The sequence below is a fragment of the Poromitra crassiceps genome (genome assembly GCF_964638095.1).
Source record: "Poromitra crassiceps genome assembly, chromosome: 1".
NCBI classification, from domain to species: Eukaryota; Metazoa; Chordata; class Actinopteri; order Beryciformes; family Melamphaidae; genus Poromitra; species Poromitra crassiceps.
In genome coordinates, this window is record NC_139623.1 from 95,350,556 (window position 1) to 95,367,749 (window position 17,194).

A 17,194-nucleotide genomic window follows, 5' to 3' on the forward strand; every position below is an offset into this window, starting at 1 on the left:
GGAAAAGAAATAGTCGGTGAAAGTAACTATTTAGATTACCCCTGTGTGCTCAGTTTATTAAATTAACAGCTATTTAGAAATCTATAGTTTTCGGAGATCTGCTGATGTTGTCAGCTGACAGAAGCCGGGCTCTCAGCTGTCAACTGTCAAACCAGCTCTGTTTACAACTTTGCAGAAAGCCAGCCAGGCACTTTGCAAGAGCGCGCTGCCTCTATCACTGACAGCAATCAAGTCGAAGAGGAAAAAGACGAGATCAACAAAAAGAAAACAACGAAATGGGCAGTTAACAGCAACACACTGAGAGACGTCCTTATACAACATACCTGGACTCCAACATAGAAAGCTTCAGATGGTTTTCAGTCTACTCCGAGCTTGCGTGGCACGTGCCTTTTACGTCTTAAAGACCCGCAGACAATAACGTAGTTTCCCTGGAATGCCAGTTTAAGAGCCAGTTGCATTCTTAGACATTCCTGTTTGATTTATTTGGTATGTTACATACAATTGGCCAGATTATTAGTTAGCTTATGGTCTAGAAATTCTGCCAGGTGCAGGCACTAAGCGGCCATTTTATCCAATGATAGCCTAATCATGAGCAGCCGCGGGGACTTTTGTCTCGCCGGTTCTCAACTCATATTCAAGGTTATGAAAACTAGATTTTGATTGCAAAATGCATGAAAATATAAATGAATGGTCTTGTTTTGTTTCTTTGGCAAGTGACCATGGTATAAGCGGGTTAATGCACTTCGAGGTGTCCATTATCAGAAATGAATGGACGACGCGGCGCCGAGGACGGTTGCTTTCGCGAAGTCCATGCATCCTCGTCGTGCATTAACCCTTACTTATGTGACTCTAAAGCTTAATTTATACTTATTATAAAGTGTCGCTCATCACATGGTCGCAGATGGGGAAAAAAGTGTCGCTCATGGTGTTGCATTTATACTTCAGAGGACGTTCGCCTCGGTTCAACGGTCACGTGATACTCAAACGCTATAAGCAGACAGCCAAGAGAAGAGAGGGAATGGAATGCACAGTGAAACCACCTCGGAGGCAAGATGTAATGTACTTGGCTGCAGCCGCATATAAACAGCACACAACCACAAAACTCACCTCCTCTCTCTCTGGGAAATTGGTCACTATGTTCTTTGTGATTTTCACGAAGTCAAGGACAGGCTGATAAAAATAGCGGCGACACATTCATTCATTTCAATCGAGCGAAAACTAGCGGGTGGACCCCAACTAGACATTTCACCAGGTAGCAGACACTGACAACTGTTGCCAAAAGACTCATCCTGAAGGAATGGAAGTCCTCCTCTTCACCTTTTTTTCAAGTATGGCTGATGGACATGGTTTCTGTTATACAGATGGAGAGACTCAGGTCCCTGAGAACCAACTCGCTTAGAAAGTTCTTTACTATTTGGGACCCGTTTCTGGGCTACTTTGACGAGGTTAAAAATGATTAGTGAGCAGTGACTGGGGTTAGGGGTGATGGACAGCTTGCCCAGTCAGTTTCCTGTGGACCCCTTGGGTGTCCTATGCGTAATATCCCTCATAAGCACCTTTTGCGGCTGGTAGCACCACCACGTTAACAATGTCAAATGTCAATGATGTATGTATTTTATTTTTTATTTTCCTGTGTCTGAGCCTGTTTGTCTTGTTCGTTTATTGTTCCATTAAAAAATTGAAAATAAAAAATATATATAAAAAAACTATACTTTATGTGACTCGCGTGATGTCACACAACAAACCTTAACAAACCTCAGGGTTGGCCTGGGCAGTAGGGAAAGCCTGTGAAGTATGTGGAGCCTGTGGAGTAGGCGGAGCATATGAATAGAGCAGAGGCTGCAAATTAGTCGGAGGCTCCATGGTCACTCTGCTGCCTTCAGGGCTGCTCACAAAGAACATTTGCTGTAAGACAAACAACAGAAGTGTCTTTGGTAACACTTTACAATAAGGTACACACAATTTAGAGCAGTTAAGCGATGAATGAGGAACTAAGTATTAGTTAATTGTCAGTTCTTGAGTAACTCCTAATTTGAGAGTAGCTATTCATTAGTTAATTGAGTAGTTAATGAGTAGCTACTGAATCATTACATAATTATTACCTGCCCTTTACTACCGCCTTCATCATTAGTTCCTGAGTAACTCCTCAAATTTGGAGTAGTACTTTTTTTTAATATATATATTTTCTTCCAGATTTCTTTATCCCATTTTTATCCCCCATTAGTGCTAATTTTAATTTATTTATCCTAGTTGCTGCTCCACCCTCTGCCGATCTGGGGAGAGCCGAAACTGGCTCCATGCTTCCTCGGAGACATGGGCAGTAGCCAGCCGCTTCTTTTCACCTGACAGGGGAAGCTTCACCGGTAGGACATAGCACGTGGGAGGAGCACGCTATTCCAATGAGTTCCCCCCCCTCCGAACAGGCGCCCCGAACGACCGGAGGAGGCACCACTTCAGCAACCAGGATATTGCATGTTTTGGTGAGGGGTTCCTATATGAAGGAAACCCCCAGGGGGCACGGGGAGAGCATGCAAACTCCACACAGAAAGGCCCTTTTGACGACCCCACCCGGGCGGTGAGCACTCGAGGACATGCAGACGGGTACGCACTCCTTCAGTGCTCACAGCGTCCCAGGTGGGAATCGAACCCAGGACCTTCTAGCTGTGAGGCGACAGCGCTACCACTGCACCACCGTGCCCCCGTACTTTTTGTGTTGCAGTATTTTAAACAGATTCATCCTTTAATTTGCTGCTGTCACATGAGAACACAAAGCAACAGTAAAAAGGTAATTTGGGGTAGAGGATTAGCCTCTGAGCTCCGTGCTGTGATGATGACACCACTGATCTGTTATGCGTTTGTAAGACACAGGTGGCCTCACCTGGCCCTGCGGCTGGCGGGTGCAGCAGTCGCAGGTAGTTTTGCAGGCAAACACTGCAATGGTGATGGAAACAGCAAACTCCAGGAGAGAGAAGACAGCTATGACCCCTGAAACCCCCAACACCCCATTCTGTGAAGAATATGGAGGAAACTGCAGTTTAGACCTCCTGCCTTTGGAGGAAATCGGTTTACACATTTATGTCCAACTTCTGCATTCTCACAACAGATTTTCTATATAGTTTCCGATTCAGTTTCTCTTCACCTAAAGCCTGTTGTAGCAGCAATGTGGATATGTTTTATTCACCGTGTTTTCAGGAACTGCCAAAGATGAGCATTTCCGATGTATATCAGGTTGACTTCCACAACCAAACTGGACGAAGGGTTTAAACTGTATGGTTCTTCATCTGAGACTATGAGAGTACACATAGCTGTCTCCTAACTAGTTGCTAGCTATCTAGAAATCAGTAGGGCAGCAGCTGTCACAGGGGGACCTGGTCATGATCTCTGACACCGATTAGCCTAGTCCTATTCTGAGGGCATTTTCACATACCTTGATTGGTTCGGTTGAATCGCACTAGAATACGGTTTCCCTCTTGGTGCGCTTCATTTGGGCAGGTATGAATGCAGCAATCGAACTCTAGTGTGCACCAATAGCTGGCCCACCAACCGCACCGAGACCTCTTTGGAGAGGTGGTCTTAGGGCGGTTCCAAACGAACTCTGATACGGTTAATTTGTGGTGAGAACGTGATCCGACCCAACCGCAGGAAGCCTCATGCATTTTTATGCCTCCGCCGGCGAAGCCAGGCCGAAGGCATTATGGATCCGGGTTGTCCGTCCGTACGTCCGTCCGTACGGATGTTTGTTAACGCCATATCTGAGGAACGCCTTGACGGAATTTCATCAGATTCGCCTTAAACATTCACTTAGGCTCAAGGATGATCTGATTAGATTTTGGTGGTCAAAGGTCAAAGGTCAAGGTCACTGTGACCTCTCGAACGCCATTTTCAAGCTTGTTAACGCGATATCTGAGGAACGCCTGGACGGAATTTCATCAGATTCGCCTTAATCATTCAATTAGGCTCAAGGATGATCTGATTAGATTTTGGTGGTCAAAGGTCAAAGGTCAAGGTCACTGTGACCTCTCGAACGCCATTTTCAAGCTTGTTAACGCGATATCTGAGGAACGCCTGGACGGAATTTCATCAGATTCGCCTTAAACATTCACTTAGGCTCAAGGATGATCTGATTAGATTTTGGTGGTCAAAGGTCAAAGGTCAAGGTCACTGTGACCTCTCGAACGCCATTTTCAAGCTTGTTAACGCGATATCTGAGGAACGCCTGGACGGAATTTCATCAGATTCGCCTTAAACATTCACTTAGGCTCAAGGATGAACTGATTCCATTTTGGTTATCAAAGGTCAAAGGTCAAGGTCACAGTGACCTAACAAATGCCATTTTCAAGCTCGGTTACGCCATATCTCAGTAACACCTTGACTAAATTTCTTCACATTTGGCTCAAATATCCAATTCTGCAAAGAAACGCCTTGATGCAATTTCTTCCAATTTGGCTCCAACATCAACATCCGGACTTATGCCTCCGCGGAGGCATAAGTCCGCGTTGCGGTCGTTCTAGTTTTGAATTAATATAGCTCCCCTAGCCAGCTGTGCTGTGCATAATGGGCTGAGCTGAGCATACGCATTTTATGGTTAAAAACAACATCTTCATTTTTAACATCCTGTTTTGGTGACTTGAACCTGCGTGGATTACTTTTGCATGATTGCAGTCGTCAGCAGTTTGTACCGGACCAATTTACCTCTCGTATGGCAAATGGTAGTCTCGCTGGCCAGCCTCCCGTTCCTTCCGTGAGTCTGGCTGCATGGAAACAGGCTGCTGGCAAGCCCTCCCCTACTCTACAGCTGCTCTCCCATTGGAGGCGTCCATTTCAGACGCTGACGGATTTCCGCTCCCCGCTTACAAGCTCCGTCATTGGCTCCGACCATGTCAATCAGCGGCTTCCGCTCCCTCCTCCCTGTGCGTTGCTGTAAATAGTCCCCTGCCGCCGCAGTGAAAACAACAACGCTAACTAGCTAGCAAGCTAACGGCAGAAACCTACACGCTAGCTCGTTGCTACACGCTGAAAATGGCAAGTTGGATTGTTGGAAACTATTTTCCAAGGGCACTGCCACTAAGCGCCGCCCATCGCAATTCCAGAATAGCGACCAGCACTACCAGACTCCTCTCCCAGATTAGGCGATTTATTATTATTTTAAAAGGCCTCCAAATTACCGGAGCACTGTGTGGCTTCTCATTTTTCCTCTGACAGGCTGCTGCCAGATTCCTCCAGTCAACCAGTCTCTTTGATACTGGTGAAAATGAGATTATATATATATATATATATATTTATATAGCAATCATTAATCAGAAACTTGCTGCTAGCGAGCAAGCCTCTCAGACGACTAGGCTAATTAGGGATCATGACCACACCCCCCTATGAAAGGATGCTGCCCTATTACTGATTTCCAGATATCCATTAGCTAGCAGACAGCTAACCTGCCACATCTCAAATCAAGAAACGTACAGTCCATCTTCTATCTATCTATATATACTGTAGCGGGCTGGATTTGTGTGCTACTGTATTTGTCTGTGACTGTCCTGTGCATGTGGGTTACCTGTGGGGTTTGACATGTCTGTGGGGATTTACGGGGTTCTGTGAAGGCGGCATACAGCCAGTGGGTGGAGTGAGAGAGAGGGGATCACCCGTTATTGGCTGGGGAGAGATGGGGGAGAGGGGACCAGCTCGGGGAGTTGGAGCTAGAGGCTGGGAGAGACGGGTGTGTGAGTGAGGAGAGCTACGAGGCTAAAAGAGAGCTAGCAGGGTTTTGGGGGTGTGTTGTGGGGTTTGGTTTGGTCCGGTGCTCGCGTGGGTGGCGGCCAGATGCCGGCCCCCTGTGGAGGAGATTCACATGGGTTCCGGTGCCACGAAGGGACTGTGGAATAGGTTTACCGACCTGCGTCTGTGTGAAGATGGGCTTTTGGAGAGGGGGGCGCACGGGAAAAGGGGGTTCCAGGCGGTTGTACCCAGCTACCTGCGGGGATTGGTGCTACGGTGGGCACACAGGGCCCCCAGATCCGGTCATTTCGGGGCTGAGGAGACACTCCGCCGTGTTCGTGAACTTTTCTACTGGGGCAAACACAAGGGGGATGTGCGGAGCTACTGCCGTGTTTGTGATGACTGTAGGGCGCAGGGGGGGGGGGCTGAGGAGAGTCACCCTGCGGAGGACTGACCCCACTGGGGGGTGAGAGGGACTAGTGTGCTTCTGGTGGGCCAGAAGCTTTGACGGGAGGAGGAAGTGTAGCGGGCTGGATTTGTGTGCTACTGAATTTGTCTGTGACTGTCCTGTGCATGGGTTACCTGTGGGGTTTGACATGTCTGTGGGGATTTACGGGGTTCTGTGAAGGCGGCATACAGCCAGTGGGTGGAGTGAGAGAGAGGGGATCACCTGTTATTGGCTGGGGGGAGGGGAGGGATGGGGGAGAGGGGAACAGCTCGGGGAGTTGGAGCTAGAGGCTGGGAGAGACGGGTGTGTGAGTGAGGAGAGCTACGAGGCTAAAAGAGAGCTAGCGGGGTTTTGGGGGTGTGTTGTGGGGTTTGGTTTGGCGTGGGCACGGCCACCAGTGCTCTGTCGATGACGACTAATAAAGAGCCTAATTAAGAAGAAAGCCTCAGTGTAATTCCTGACCCGTTACACTGGTGTCAGAAGTCAAACTAAGAGAAAAAAAAGCTCTTGTAGCGCGTTGGCACTCTGTCTGTCTGTCTGTCTGTATGTCTGTCCCACACATAAAGTGTACGAAACCCATGACCAAAATAGTCCCCATTCTGTTGTATATGTATATATATGTATGTATATATATATATATACACACACACACACACACACACACACACACACACATATATATAATTTAATTTTCAATCAAAAACATTGACCTATGCAAATCAGTATTTATAAGTACCTTGGCCTGACATTAGACGATCACCTGACCTTTAACCCTGCTATAGGCACTCTATCAGACTTAGCCTAGGTAAACCCAGCCCCCACGTGACCTGCTCTCTCAGTTCCCAGTCACTAGTCAATAGTGACTGAGAACAGGTCTGAGAGCAGGTCACGTGGGGGATGGGTTTACCCAGGCTATATCAGACTCAGCTGGCAGAGCTTTGGGCTCTGTACTGAGCAAAGTAAAAAACTGTAGAGACCTAGGCTTTAAGTCAATTACCCAATTGTATAGGTCCTGTGTATGTCCTGTTTCAGACTATGCAGCTGGGGTCTGGGGGTTTAACGAACAGACCAAATCTAACAGAGTACAATACAGGGCTATTCGCTCCTTTTTGAGAGTTCATAAACGTTCTCCAATAGCAGCCATCTGTGGATACATGGGTTGGGAACTGTCAAATGTCAGGCATAAGTGTGAAATGCTTTGCTTATGGAACAGATTGGTAAATATGCCTGATCATAGGCTGACGAGAAAGATTTTCAATTGGGAAACATCAAAACTATCTCCCTGGGCCAGTGAGACTAATATACTAAATATATATATATATTTAGTATATTAGTATATATATATATATATATATATATATATATATATATATATTATCTTTATGTCAACATAAATCTTTTGTTAAAAGATAAGTCATTGTTTGGTACACTTTCATGTGTTTTCTCTCTCTTTTTTCTGGACTTATCTTATGTTACCGCTAGACAGCTTTTAAGGGATAATACCATAAATCGGCGACAGTCCCATTCATAGCACCCCCAGTACACCAGGCCGGTCGCGTCGAGAATGTAGACGATTGTGGCGGTGAAGGAAGCCACCGCAGCAGCAACGTTAACGCCCATAGAGCCGTTCACCTGCCGAGCAAAGAGAGGATGTCAGGGCAACATGACCAAGAACATGCACAGCTAACTATGCTAGCTAGATAGCTAACGTTAGCTAACAAACACTGGCTGGCTAATGGGTAAAATAGCTGCAACATATTGCTATAATAGTCAGAGGGGGAAATAGACAATATAAACACATTGCATTACACATCAAATTAGGCCAACAAACACTTTTATAGTCTATGGAGGCCACCATGTTTGATCAATAAGAAGAAAAAGCCAGCACTCAAAAAGTCCTTTTCAATATTTAATTTACCTCAGTCAGGAGTAGTACAGCACATACTGTACATGTTTCGGCCCTAGGCCTTCCTCAGTGTGGTGCAGTACAGGGCGGAGATGACGTTTATAAAGCAACACACCGGAAACAGCATCACTCATGTAAGGTCACAAGACACAAATAAATAAACCGGGTAAATAGAAGAGGATTTTGTTTACCAAAATAACCCTTTCAGTACACTGTTAAAATGCTGGTTCAGGTATATTGATGACATCTTTTTCATTTTTCTAGGCACACTCTCCCAGTTAGAAGAATTTAAACTCTATATTGATTCCAGACTACCATCCATAAAATCTTCACTAGAACATAGCCGTGAGTCAGTCTCATTTCTGGATGTGTTGGTCACTAAAACTGAACACCTTATGACACGAGTGTATAGAAAAAAGACGGACAGAAATAGTTTTTTGGATTTTTCCAGCTATCACCCCCCCACTCTCAAAAAGGGTTTACCGTATAGTCAATTAATCAGAGTCAGAAGGATTTGTAACACAGATGCTATGTTTGAACAGCAGGCTCATGATCTTTGTAGTAGGTTCAGAGCAAAAGGCTTTGACCAAAGGGACTTACAGAGCAGCCTCCAGAGGGTGAGAGGGTTAAAGAGAGAGGATTTGTTGCTCTCTAAAACCTCCACAGACCGTGATTTTAATATTGTGTGTGCCACCACGTTTTCACCTGCTTCTCAGGACATAAAAAAATGTATTCTGAAACACTGGCACATCCTTCGAAACGACCCCCAAGTGGGACAGATCTTTATTAAGCCTCCTTTGTTTGCTTTGAAGTGGGCAAATAATATCAGGGACCGATTAATGAGGGCCGATTCTTTTGTACGCCCGACTCATTTCTTATCGAATGTACCGAATGGTAATTTTCCCTGTTTAAATTGCATCAATTGTAACGCCATGGTCAAAGGCGATTCCTTTTGTCATCCCCATTCGGGGAAGAAATACTTTATTAAAAATAGAATTTCCTGTAAAACTAAATATGTAGTGTACCTACTGAAGTGCCCTTGTGGCCTATGTTATATAGGCAAAACGACCAGGGAACTCAAGACCCGGATAACAGAACACAAAAGCAATATCAGAAACAAGGACATCAAATCCGCTGTAGCGAGGCACTTCAATACGGGTGCATGATGTGTGTTCCCTCAGATTTCTAGGTATAGAGGTAGTCGTTCCTCTTAAGAGAGGGGGCGACGAGAGGCTTATTGGATACACACCCTACAGACAGAACACCCTAGAGGTATGAATGAGGAACTGCTATTGGGTTGCTTTCTTTAATTTTAACTTTTACACTATCGTCTATTTGATAGCTTGAATTGTTTGATCTTGGTGTGTTGTCTGACCTTGGTGTATTAATCACCACGTTGTATCTCGAACACCACTGCTCTGTGTTTCAATTAGGTTTGTAATATTATATTTTCTTTTTTTCTATTTATCAATGAGGTTTGTTATTTACCTGTCTTTATCTAGCTTTATAGCTTTTCCCCGTCTGTTTTGAGTGTATTTACCCGGTTTATTTATTTGTGTCTTGTGACCTTACATGAGTGATGCTGTTTCCGGTGTGTTGCTTTATAAACGTCATCTCCGCCCTGTACTGCACCACACTGAGGAAGGCCTAGGGCCGAAACATGTATGTGCTGTACTACTCCTGACTGAGGTAAATTAAATATTGAAAAGGACTTTTTGAGTGCTGGCTTTTTCTTCTTATTGATTCTGTACTCGTGCCGTGCACCGGACCTCTTTGTTTCACTCTCCGAGTGTGCTCGTATTTCTCTACTTTTTGATTCACCATGTTTGATGACATCAACATGGACAAACCGGAGCTCTGAAATGATACACACATTTCCGATCTCTGATTCCGACCTCGACCGTTCAATTAAAATAAATCTATTTCTGAACAAGAAGCTGTTGTGAGATTCATTTAGCCTGCTATCACTCCTCCTAAGGCAGGGGGCGCTGTGACTGCAGTAAGCAGTGTTACTTCCCCTCTTTAGAAAGACCCTCCCAGAGATCAGGGTTATTTGGCTATAGACGGTTTTCACCAGAGCGCAACCCCAGAGCACTTCCTTTTTCTCAGTATTCAGCAAACTGCAGAAATATTCACTTGACATCGTTAGTTTTGTTTTCGCCGCTCAGCTGTATAGACGGTTTTCACGGAATGGTCAGTCCTGCACTTGAATGTTTTTTTTTCTTTTATGTCCATAGCAAACACTGCAACAGGAAGTGAGCGGGGGTTCAATTTAGAATGTTTTTGTTGTCAAGTTAAAACCGTCTATAAGAGCTCTGGAGAGGACTGTTAGCAAGGTACTTGACCCATGGTGCCATGAGGCATTTGTTTTTGTAAATAAATCCTTTTTTACAACTTTTCTTTCTTACAACTTTTGCTACTAGTAGATTGAAGTTATTTAAGGTAAAAGTCAAATTCTCACAACAAAGCAAATCTTTTGCTGCAATTTACAGACAAGATTATCTATCTTATATTTAATTCTGTACCAGATAACTTCACGACAGCGCTGGAAAAGTTATTTCACAATCAGCTAATGTTAGCTAATGTTCGGGCATTTTTCTGCAATGGCCTGATGGGGTCGACAAAGTCTGCTTTTGACTGTTTCATTGAATATCTCTGGAACGCGATGTCCGAATGACACTTGTTGTTGTTGTTGTTTTTTCCATTGCAGTAAAACACTTTGCCGTTCGCTTGTTGGTTCCAGTGTGTTTGCATCCTTTTCAGAAGCTTTGTAATCCAGCATTGAACTACAGTGTCCTTTTGGAGAATTTGAGAAATGCATCCATAAGAATAAATCCATCTGTGACTGTTTTGATAACCCACTTTAAAAAGCGATTGAAAGTTCAGCGTCACTCAGAACCGGCGTCTCTGATTGTGAGGGAGGAAGTGAGTGTCTGGGACAAGATGGTCCTTTATTAAGACACACTGTACAATAATACAGCACAGACATAATAATTGGTTATAGAGAATACATGGAGCACACAGCATATTGTCACTCTAGCTGGACGCATGATGTAAGTAAGGGGCACAAGGTCAGAGGGTCAGAAAGCGCATATAGAGAGCCAAAGTGGAACGTCACTTCTTCAGCACTGTACCAGAGATTTTCATCCGCCATTTATTTTCCCATAGACATTTCGTAAAATGCGTATAAAAATAGTTTTACTTTGTCAAACCAAACTGTTCAGGAGAGACCACATAACATTTCACTCGGACCAAAACGTACAAATTGCCGATTTAAAGAAAATATTTTTTCTGTGTTGTTTTTTAAAGTTTTGGTATGAGTGAAATGTTCTATGGTCTCTCCCGATTCTAAATATAGCTGAACCGTTTGGTTTGACGAAGTAAAACTATTTTTATAAGCATTTTACGAAATGTCCATGGGAAAATAAATGGCGGATGAAAATCTCTGGTAGGCCTACAGTGCTGAAGCAGGAAGTAGGCGGTCACTTTGCCCAAGTACTCCGAAAGAAACCGGGATACTGGTGCTTGTATACACCTTATCCTGGCTTCTCACTGCAGCAGACCACCTGTGCAGGTGTAACAGGTGTAGGTGGTACTTGCAGCAACCCATGTTAAGGGCTTGTCCAGGGGTGGGATACGAACCACCGACCTTTGGCTTGGGAGTCCGACATGTTAACCGCAACACCAAGAGAGCTAGCTCCCTTGGCGGAGGTGATTAACATGCCTTTATACTGGGGAGTGAGTTTAACCAATCCACTCGCTACCACTCGGGACTCACGAGGAATCCGCACTGATTCATCTCGGTTACACTGGCACGGCTTGAACAAAGTCTCACTTCTGGAGCGATGAAGAAACCAAGTTTTGTCTTTAGGTGATGAAATAATTAAATATACTTGGCAGCTTAGATAGGAGAAAGCATTGAAATGCTGACCTATTCAAGTCTGTAGTATACAGTCTACAGGATGAAGGTCTTGTGACTAAAATGAAAGGAAGAAGCAGCGGAATCCCACGTAGTTTTGGCCCAAAAAAGGTGAATGATGTCACACACACACCCAATACAAGCAAAAATAAATAATAATAATAATAATAATAAACATGGGTTTTTTATAGCGCTTTTCTAGGACTCAAGACGCTTTACAAAAAAGAAACACTAAAGGGGCGGGGACGACGTAAGTGCAACAGACAATGGACAAACACGACACAGGCACACAGGGATAGGCAGGGGGAGCTAGGAGAAGGCAGAGGAGAAGAGATGGGTTTTGAGGCGGGATTGGAAGACAGTGAGGGAGTCTGATTCTCTAATGTCCGTGGGGAGAGAGTTCCAGAGCTTGGGAGCTGCCCTGGAGAAGGCTCTGTCGCCGAAACTGCGGAGGTTGGATTTGGGGGTGGAGAGAAGGCCGGCAGAGTAATAATTATAATAATGATAATAATAATAATGTAGCCGAGTATTCGGGTCCACCTATTCACACTTTGTTAATAAAATAATAAACGATAAACGAGTCAGTTGTAACGTTGAAACAGGCATCACATTTATAGACCCCTTATACGACTACGTCACACTGACATCACGCAGCGTCGATGCGCAAGACAGAGGCAGAAAGACAGACTCCGCGCAGCCCGTTCAAGTAGTTTTCAAGTGCCTGTGAAACTATTCGAGCAAGACATGTCTTCGTGTTGTGCAGTGCGATGCCAGAATCGGAAAGCTATTGTAGCAGAGTATTTGGGTCCGCCTATTCACACTTGGTTAATAAAATAATAAACGATAGAGCCAGGCTGTAACGTTATAACAAGCTTCTCCCCACATATCCTGTTCTAGGCAACTCGAGGGAACATACACAGCCTCGCACACACGCAATAGAACACAACACAACACTGAACAGTCTGTTACACCAGTGGTTCCCAACCTTTTTTGTCTTATGTACCCCTTGAGCTGTTTTTTTACACAGTTCTCTGTGTCTGTCAATGCTGGGCTCACGGCTTTTTGCCTACACGATGCGCGCGCAGCTCCAATGTTGACAGCTGTAGGATCAATTAGACCCACGTCCGCAGGACGACAACCACGGCAGCCCCTCCTTCTTCTCGCCACATACACTACACAGCCCTATGGCAACCCTCGAGGGAACACACACACAGCCTCGCACACACACGCAACAGCACACAACACACACTGAACAGTCTGCTACACATGTCCCCCCTCAATAAGAAATGTCCCCGTTTCACCAACAACATAGCAAAAAAAGTGCACCTGCAACTGGCAAGAAGAGAGATAGAGAGAGAGAGAAACAACAACCACAGTTACCACAACGGATTCAGTCAATAAACGGTGAAAATCAAATAAGGCACTCAGTCCTACCTCCATAGCACATAAAAAAACCAGAGATAACAAACCTCCTTTACCCATCCTGTCGCATTAAACACATATCCAGAACAGGAGAAATCCCACACACCGGCTCAACACAACCATGGTACAAATGCTTGCATCGACAACACCACATCACAGTCTTTTTTTTTTTTTTTTTACATTCAACAAAAAAAAAAAAACTTTTTTTTCTTAAAAAAAAAATCCAAACTCAAAACATCACAAAGTGAAGGCGTGAAGGACGTCGCACCACCCGCCCCCTGCGGGACTGCGTGGGCGCATGTCCCAGTGACTCCCCATCCAATCCGTTAAGATTGGGGTTAGATAGTGAAAAAAGTGCAGCACAGGGTGTGCTTGGGTTTGTGGCTTAATGGGACAGGTACTTGCCTTCCAATCTGAGGACTGGGGTTCGATTCCTGGTTAAAGCACACGCATTTTTTATAAAACATTAGGCAAGTACAGTACAACAATTTGATTAGGGTTAGGCTTTGGTTCTTGTCATGGTTAAATAAGAAAACCCTAACCCTAATCTTAACCACATCTTTTTTACTTGCCGCACGTTTTCAGGAAGAAGCATTTGCGGCGACCAATCAAATTAGTTCGGGGCGAGGTCATCCCGGCCCATACTAGGAAAAAATGATGGTCCGGGAATGATACCAACATGGCGATCAGGACGTGCCCCCAGCTTAACCACCAGCGACCACTACATAAAAAGTGTTCATGAAAAAAAATCTAAACTGTTGATGTTTATATTTAATCTGTACTGCTATAGACTCTAGGCCTGCCGCACCTCCACCGGTGCCCACGTTGTTAGCTGCAGGGTCATCAGCTGGGGACCACCACTCACAGATGTGATTACTAACCAGCAGCATTTAGTAAGGAAATGTAATAGTAATAGTAATATAACATTATAACTAGCAGCATTTAGTAAAGTAATGTAATAGTAATAGTAATAAAGTTACTAACCAGGCAGCGGTTCATCGACCTGCCAGCAGCCACCGTCAGAGATCCAGCCACGACATACTGCAGAGACGGGACAGAAAGCTTCGGTACAGGAAGAGTTGGACACATTGACCCCTCTGACTACATGACTGACAGCACAACATTAAAGCAAATGACCATACTTTTTAAATTATCATCTTAAAGCCCCCCTACAGTCAGTGTTTCTAACTGTTTAACGTGTTCTTTTTCAAACGTTCTATGAGCGCCAGCTGCTATAGTTGCATGTCATCTGAGTCTGTGTTACAGTATTTGCGCAAGCTACACCCAGAAAAACAGCGCAAGCTACAGTATGCAGGAAACAATACACAGACGTCCCTCCGCAGCTTAGCCGCATTACCTTGGAGAATTCTCAACAACCGACCAACGGATTTCAAAACAGATGGCAACATTGAAATCGGCATGAGTCATGACTACTGTAATACTTGCTAACCAGCTCGTGTCTCAGTTACGTCAGTCACGGTTTGAGCCTGACGTAGCTTAGTACAGCAGCAGGCAGCGAGCTTATCTAATGTAGCTACAGTAGCATCTAGCTAGTTAACATGCTAGCTTGTCCTCAGTCAGAATCAAATTTACATGTAGCCTACATACTGTATATGACTATAGTTCCACCAATAGTGATACGTCTCCCATTTTAGCAACTAAATTCCACACTAACACACAATTAAGTTATTCATCAAAAAAGATTTGGAGAACAATGTGTGGCTAATCAACATGGTCAGGATGAGTTCAAAACATCTGAAATAGCTTAAAATCGACAAAATACAGTACACTGGAGGAGGGCTTTAAGAAACTGAAGTCCTTGGTCGACTAAATGAGACGTCTACAGACTGGACCCAACAGGTTTTACCCTCTGTGAAAGATCATTATGAAAAGATCCAGTTGACGCAAGAGAACATATGTTCCTGATAGAGAAATGAAGACCAAAACACACAGTCAGCCTGCATTAAGCCTATGGTGACGTATTTAGATACAGATGTTGGCTGTGAGGTGGACTTACAAGTATATTTACATACAGATGTTGACTGTGAGGTATTTAGATCCAGATGTTAACTGTGAGGTGGACTTACAAGTATATTTAGATCCAGATGTTGACTGTGAGGTGGACTTACAAGTATATTTAGATACAGATGTTAACTGTGAGGTGGACTTACAAGTATATTTAGATCCAGATGTTGACTGTGAGGTGGACTTACAAGTATATTTAGATACAGATGTTGACAGTGAGGTATTTAGATACAGAGATGTTGACTGTGAGGTATTTAGATACACATGTTGACTGTGAGGTGGACTTACAAGTATATTTAGATACAGATGTTAACTGTGAGGTGGACTTACAAGTATATTTAGATCCAGATGTTAACTGTGAGGTGGACTTACAAGTATATTTAGATCCAGATGTTAACTGTGAGGTGGACTTACAAGTATATTTAGATCCAGATGTTGACTGTGAGGTGGACTTACAAGTATATTTAGATACAGATGTTGACAGTGAGGTATTTAGATACAGAGATGTTGACTGTGAGGTATTTAGATACACATGTTGACTGTGAGGTGGACTTACAAGTATATTTAGATACAGATGTTGACTGTGAGGTGGACTTACAAGTATATTTAGATACAGATGTTGACTGTGAGGTGGACTTACAAGTATATTTAGATACAGATGTTGACTGTGAGGTTGACTTACAAGTATATTTAGATCCAGATGTTGACTGTGAGGTGGACTTACAAGTACTGTATATTTAGATCCAGATGTTGACTGTGAGGTGGACTTACAAGTATATTTAGATACAGATGTTGACTGTGAGGTATTTAGATACAGATGTTGACTGCGAGGTATTTAGATACAGATGTTGACTGTGAGGTGGACTTACAAGTATAGGTCCCCAGACGAACACGCCACTGAACAAGCCCAGTGTCGGTATGCTTATCGTCATCGCAGTGCTGCACAGCAACGTCAGCAGGCCGATCATGATCTCCACCGTCTGGAGGGACGACAGATGATGAAAAACAGAACAAAATTAAATCTTACAATTATGAAGAGATAAAGAAATAAGTAGAAGTGCACATGGAGAGTGCAGACCTCCGCCAAGGCAATACTCCAGTCTGCTATGATATGCAAATTTTGTGAGTCGGATCAGAATCCTGACCCTGACCTACCAACATCCCCCCAGCCACTCCCCCTACTCACCCATCGAATCACAACTGTCTCCGACCTTTTTATCCCTATAGGTATGGCCCCTTTTCCCTGACCCCGCCCACTTTCCTGACCACAACCCCTCCCACCACCCATATACACATAGCCACCAGCCAGATACACCTAGCCACTCCCCCTACCCCAACCCGACTCTCTACGACATTCCTATCCCTAGCTATAGGCCCTTTTCCATGGCACCACCCCTTTCCTGACCACACCCCCCCACACCACCCAGATACGACCCGTTTTCCATTGCCCTGCCCCCTTTCCTGACCACGCCCCCTCCCACCACCCAGATACACCTAGCCACCCCCTAGCCACCCCTCGAATCCCGACTCTCTACGACCTTCCTATCCTTAGTTACAGCCCCTTTTCCCTAGCCCCGCCCCCTTCCTCCTTGCCCCACCCTGGATCGGATCTGCTCCGAAATTTAATGGGTTCTTCCCACTGACCTAAAACTATCGACAGAGCTATCCCATTGATCTTGGTCTCCCGTTTGGAGTTGGAACGTTGAGTGGGAGGGGGTTGAGTCCTTGTGCAGCTCACGTGAGATGGGGGTTTCCCAGAGCCACT

At 44.6% G+C, this 17,194-nt stretch overlaps 1 protein-coding gene across 2 annotated transcripts in view; it reads right to left on the minus strand.

The window, feature by feature from the left end:
- LOC310773824 (membrane-spanning 4-domains subfamily A member 4A-like) overlaps positions 1-17,194 on the minus strand; it is a 28,277-nt gene that overhangs the window by 3,143 nt on the left and 7,940 nt on the right. The window contains exons 2-6 of one of the 2 annotated variants that reach the window (XM_083633781.1): positions 16,299-16,409; positions 14,389-14,445; positions 7,661-7,789; positions 2,879-3,007; positions 1,746-1,905 (exon numbers count right to left, since the gene is read on the minus strand). In XM_083633781.1, coding sequence (XP_083489907.1) covers positions 1,747-1,905; positions 2,879-3,007; positions 7,661-7,789; positions 14,389-14,445; positions 16,299-16,409 — 585 coding nt within the window. In that variant the 3' untranslated portion in view covers position 1,746. The remainder of the gene's footprint in view (positions 1-1,745; positions 1,906-2,878; positions 3,008-7,660; positions 7,790-14,388; positions 14,446-16,298; positions 16,410-17,194) is intronic. The other variant, XM_083633780.1, reaches the window with a different exon arrangement.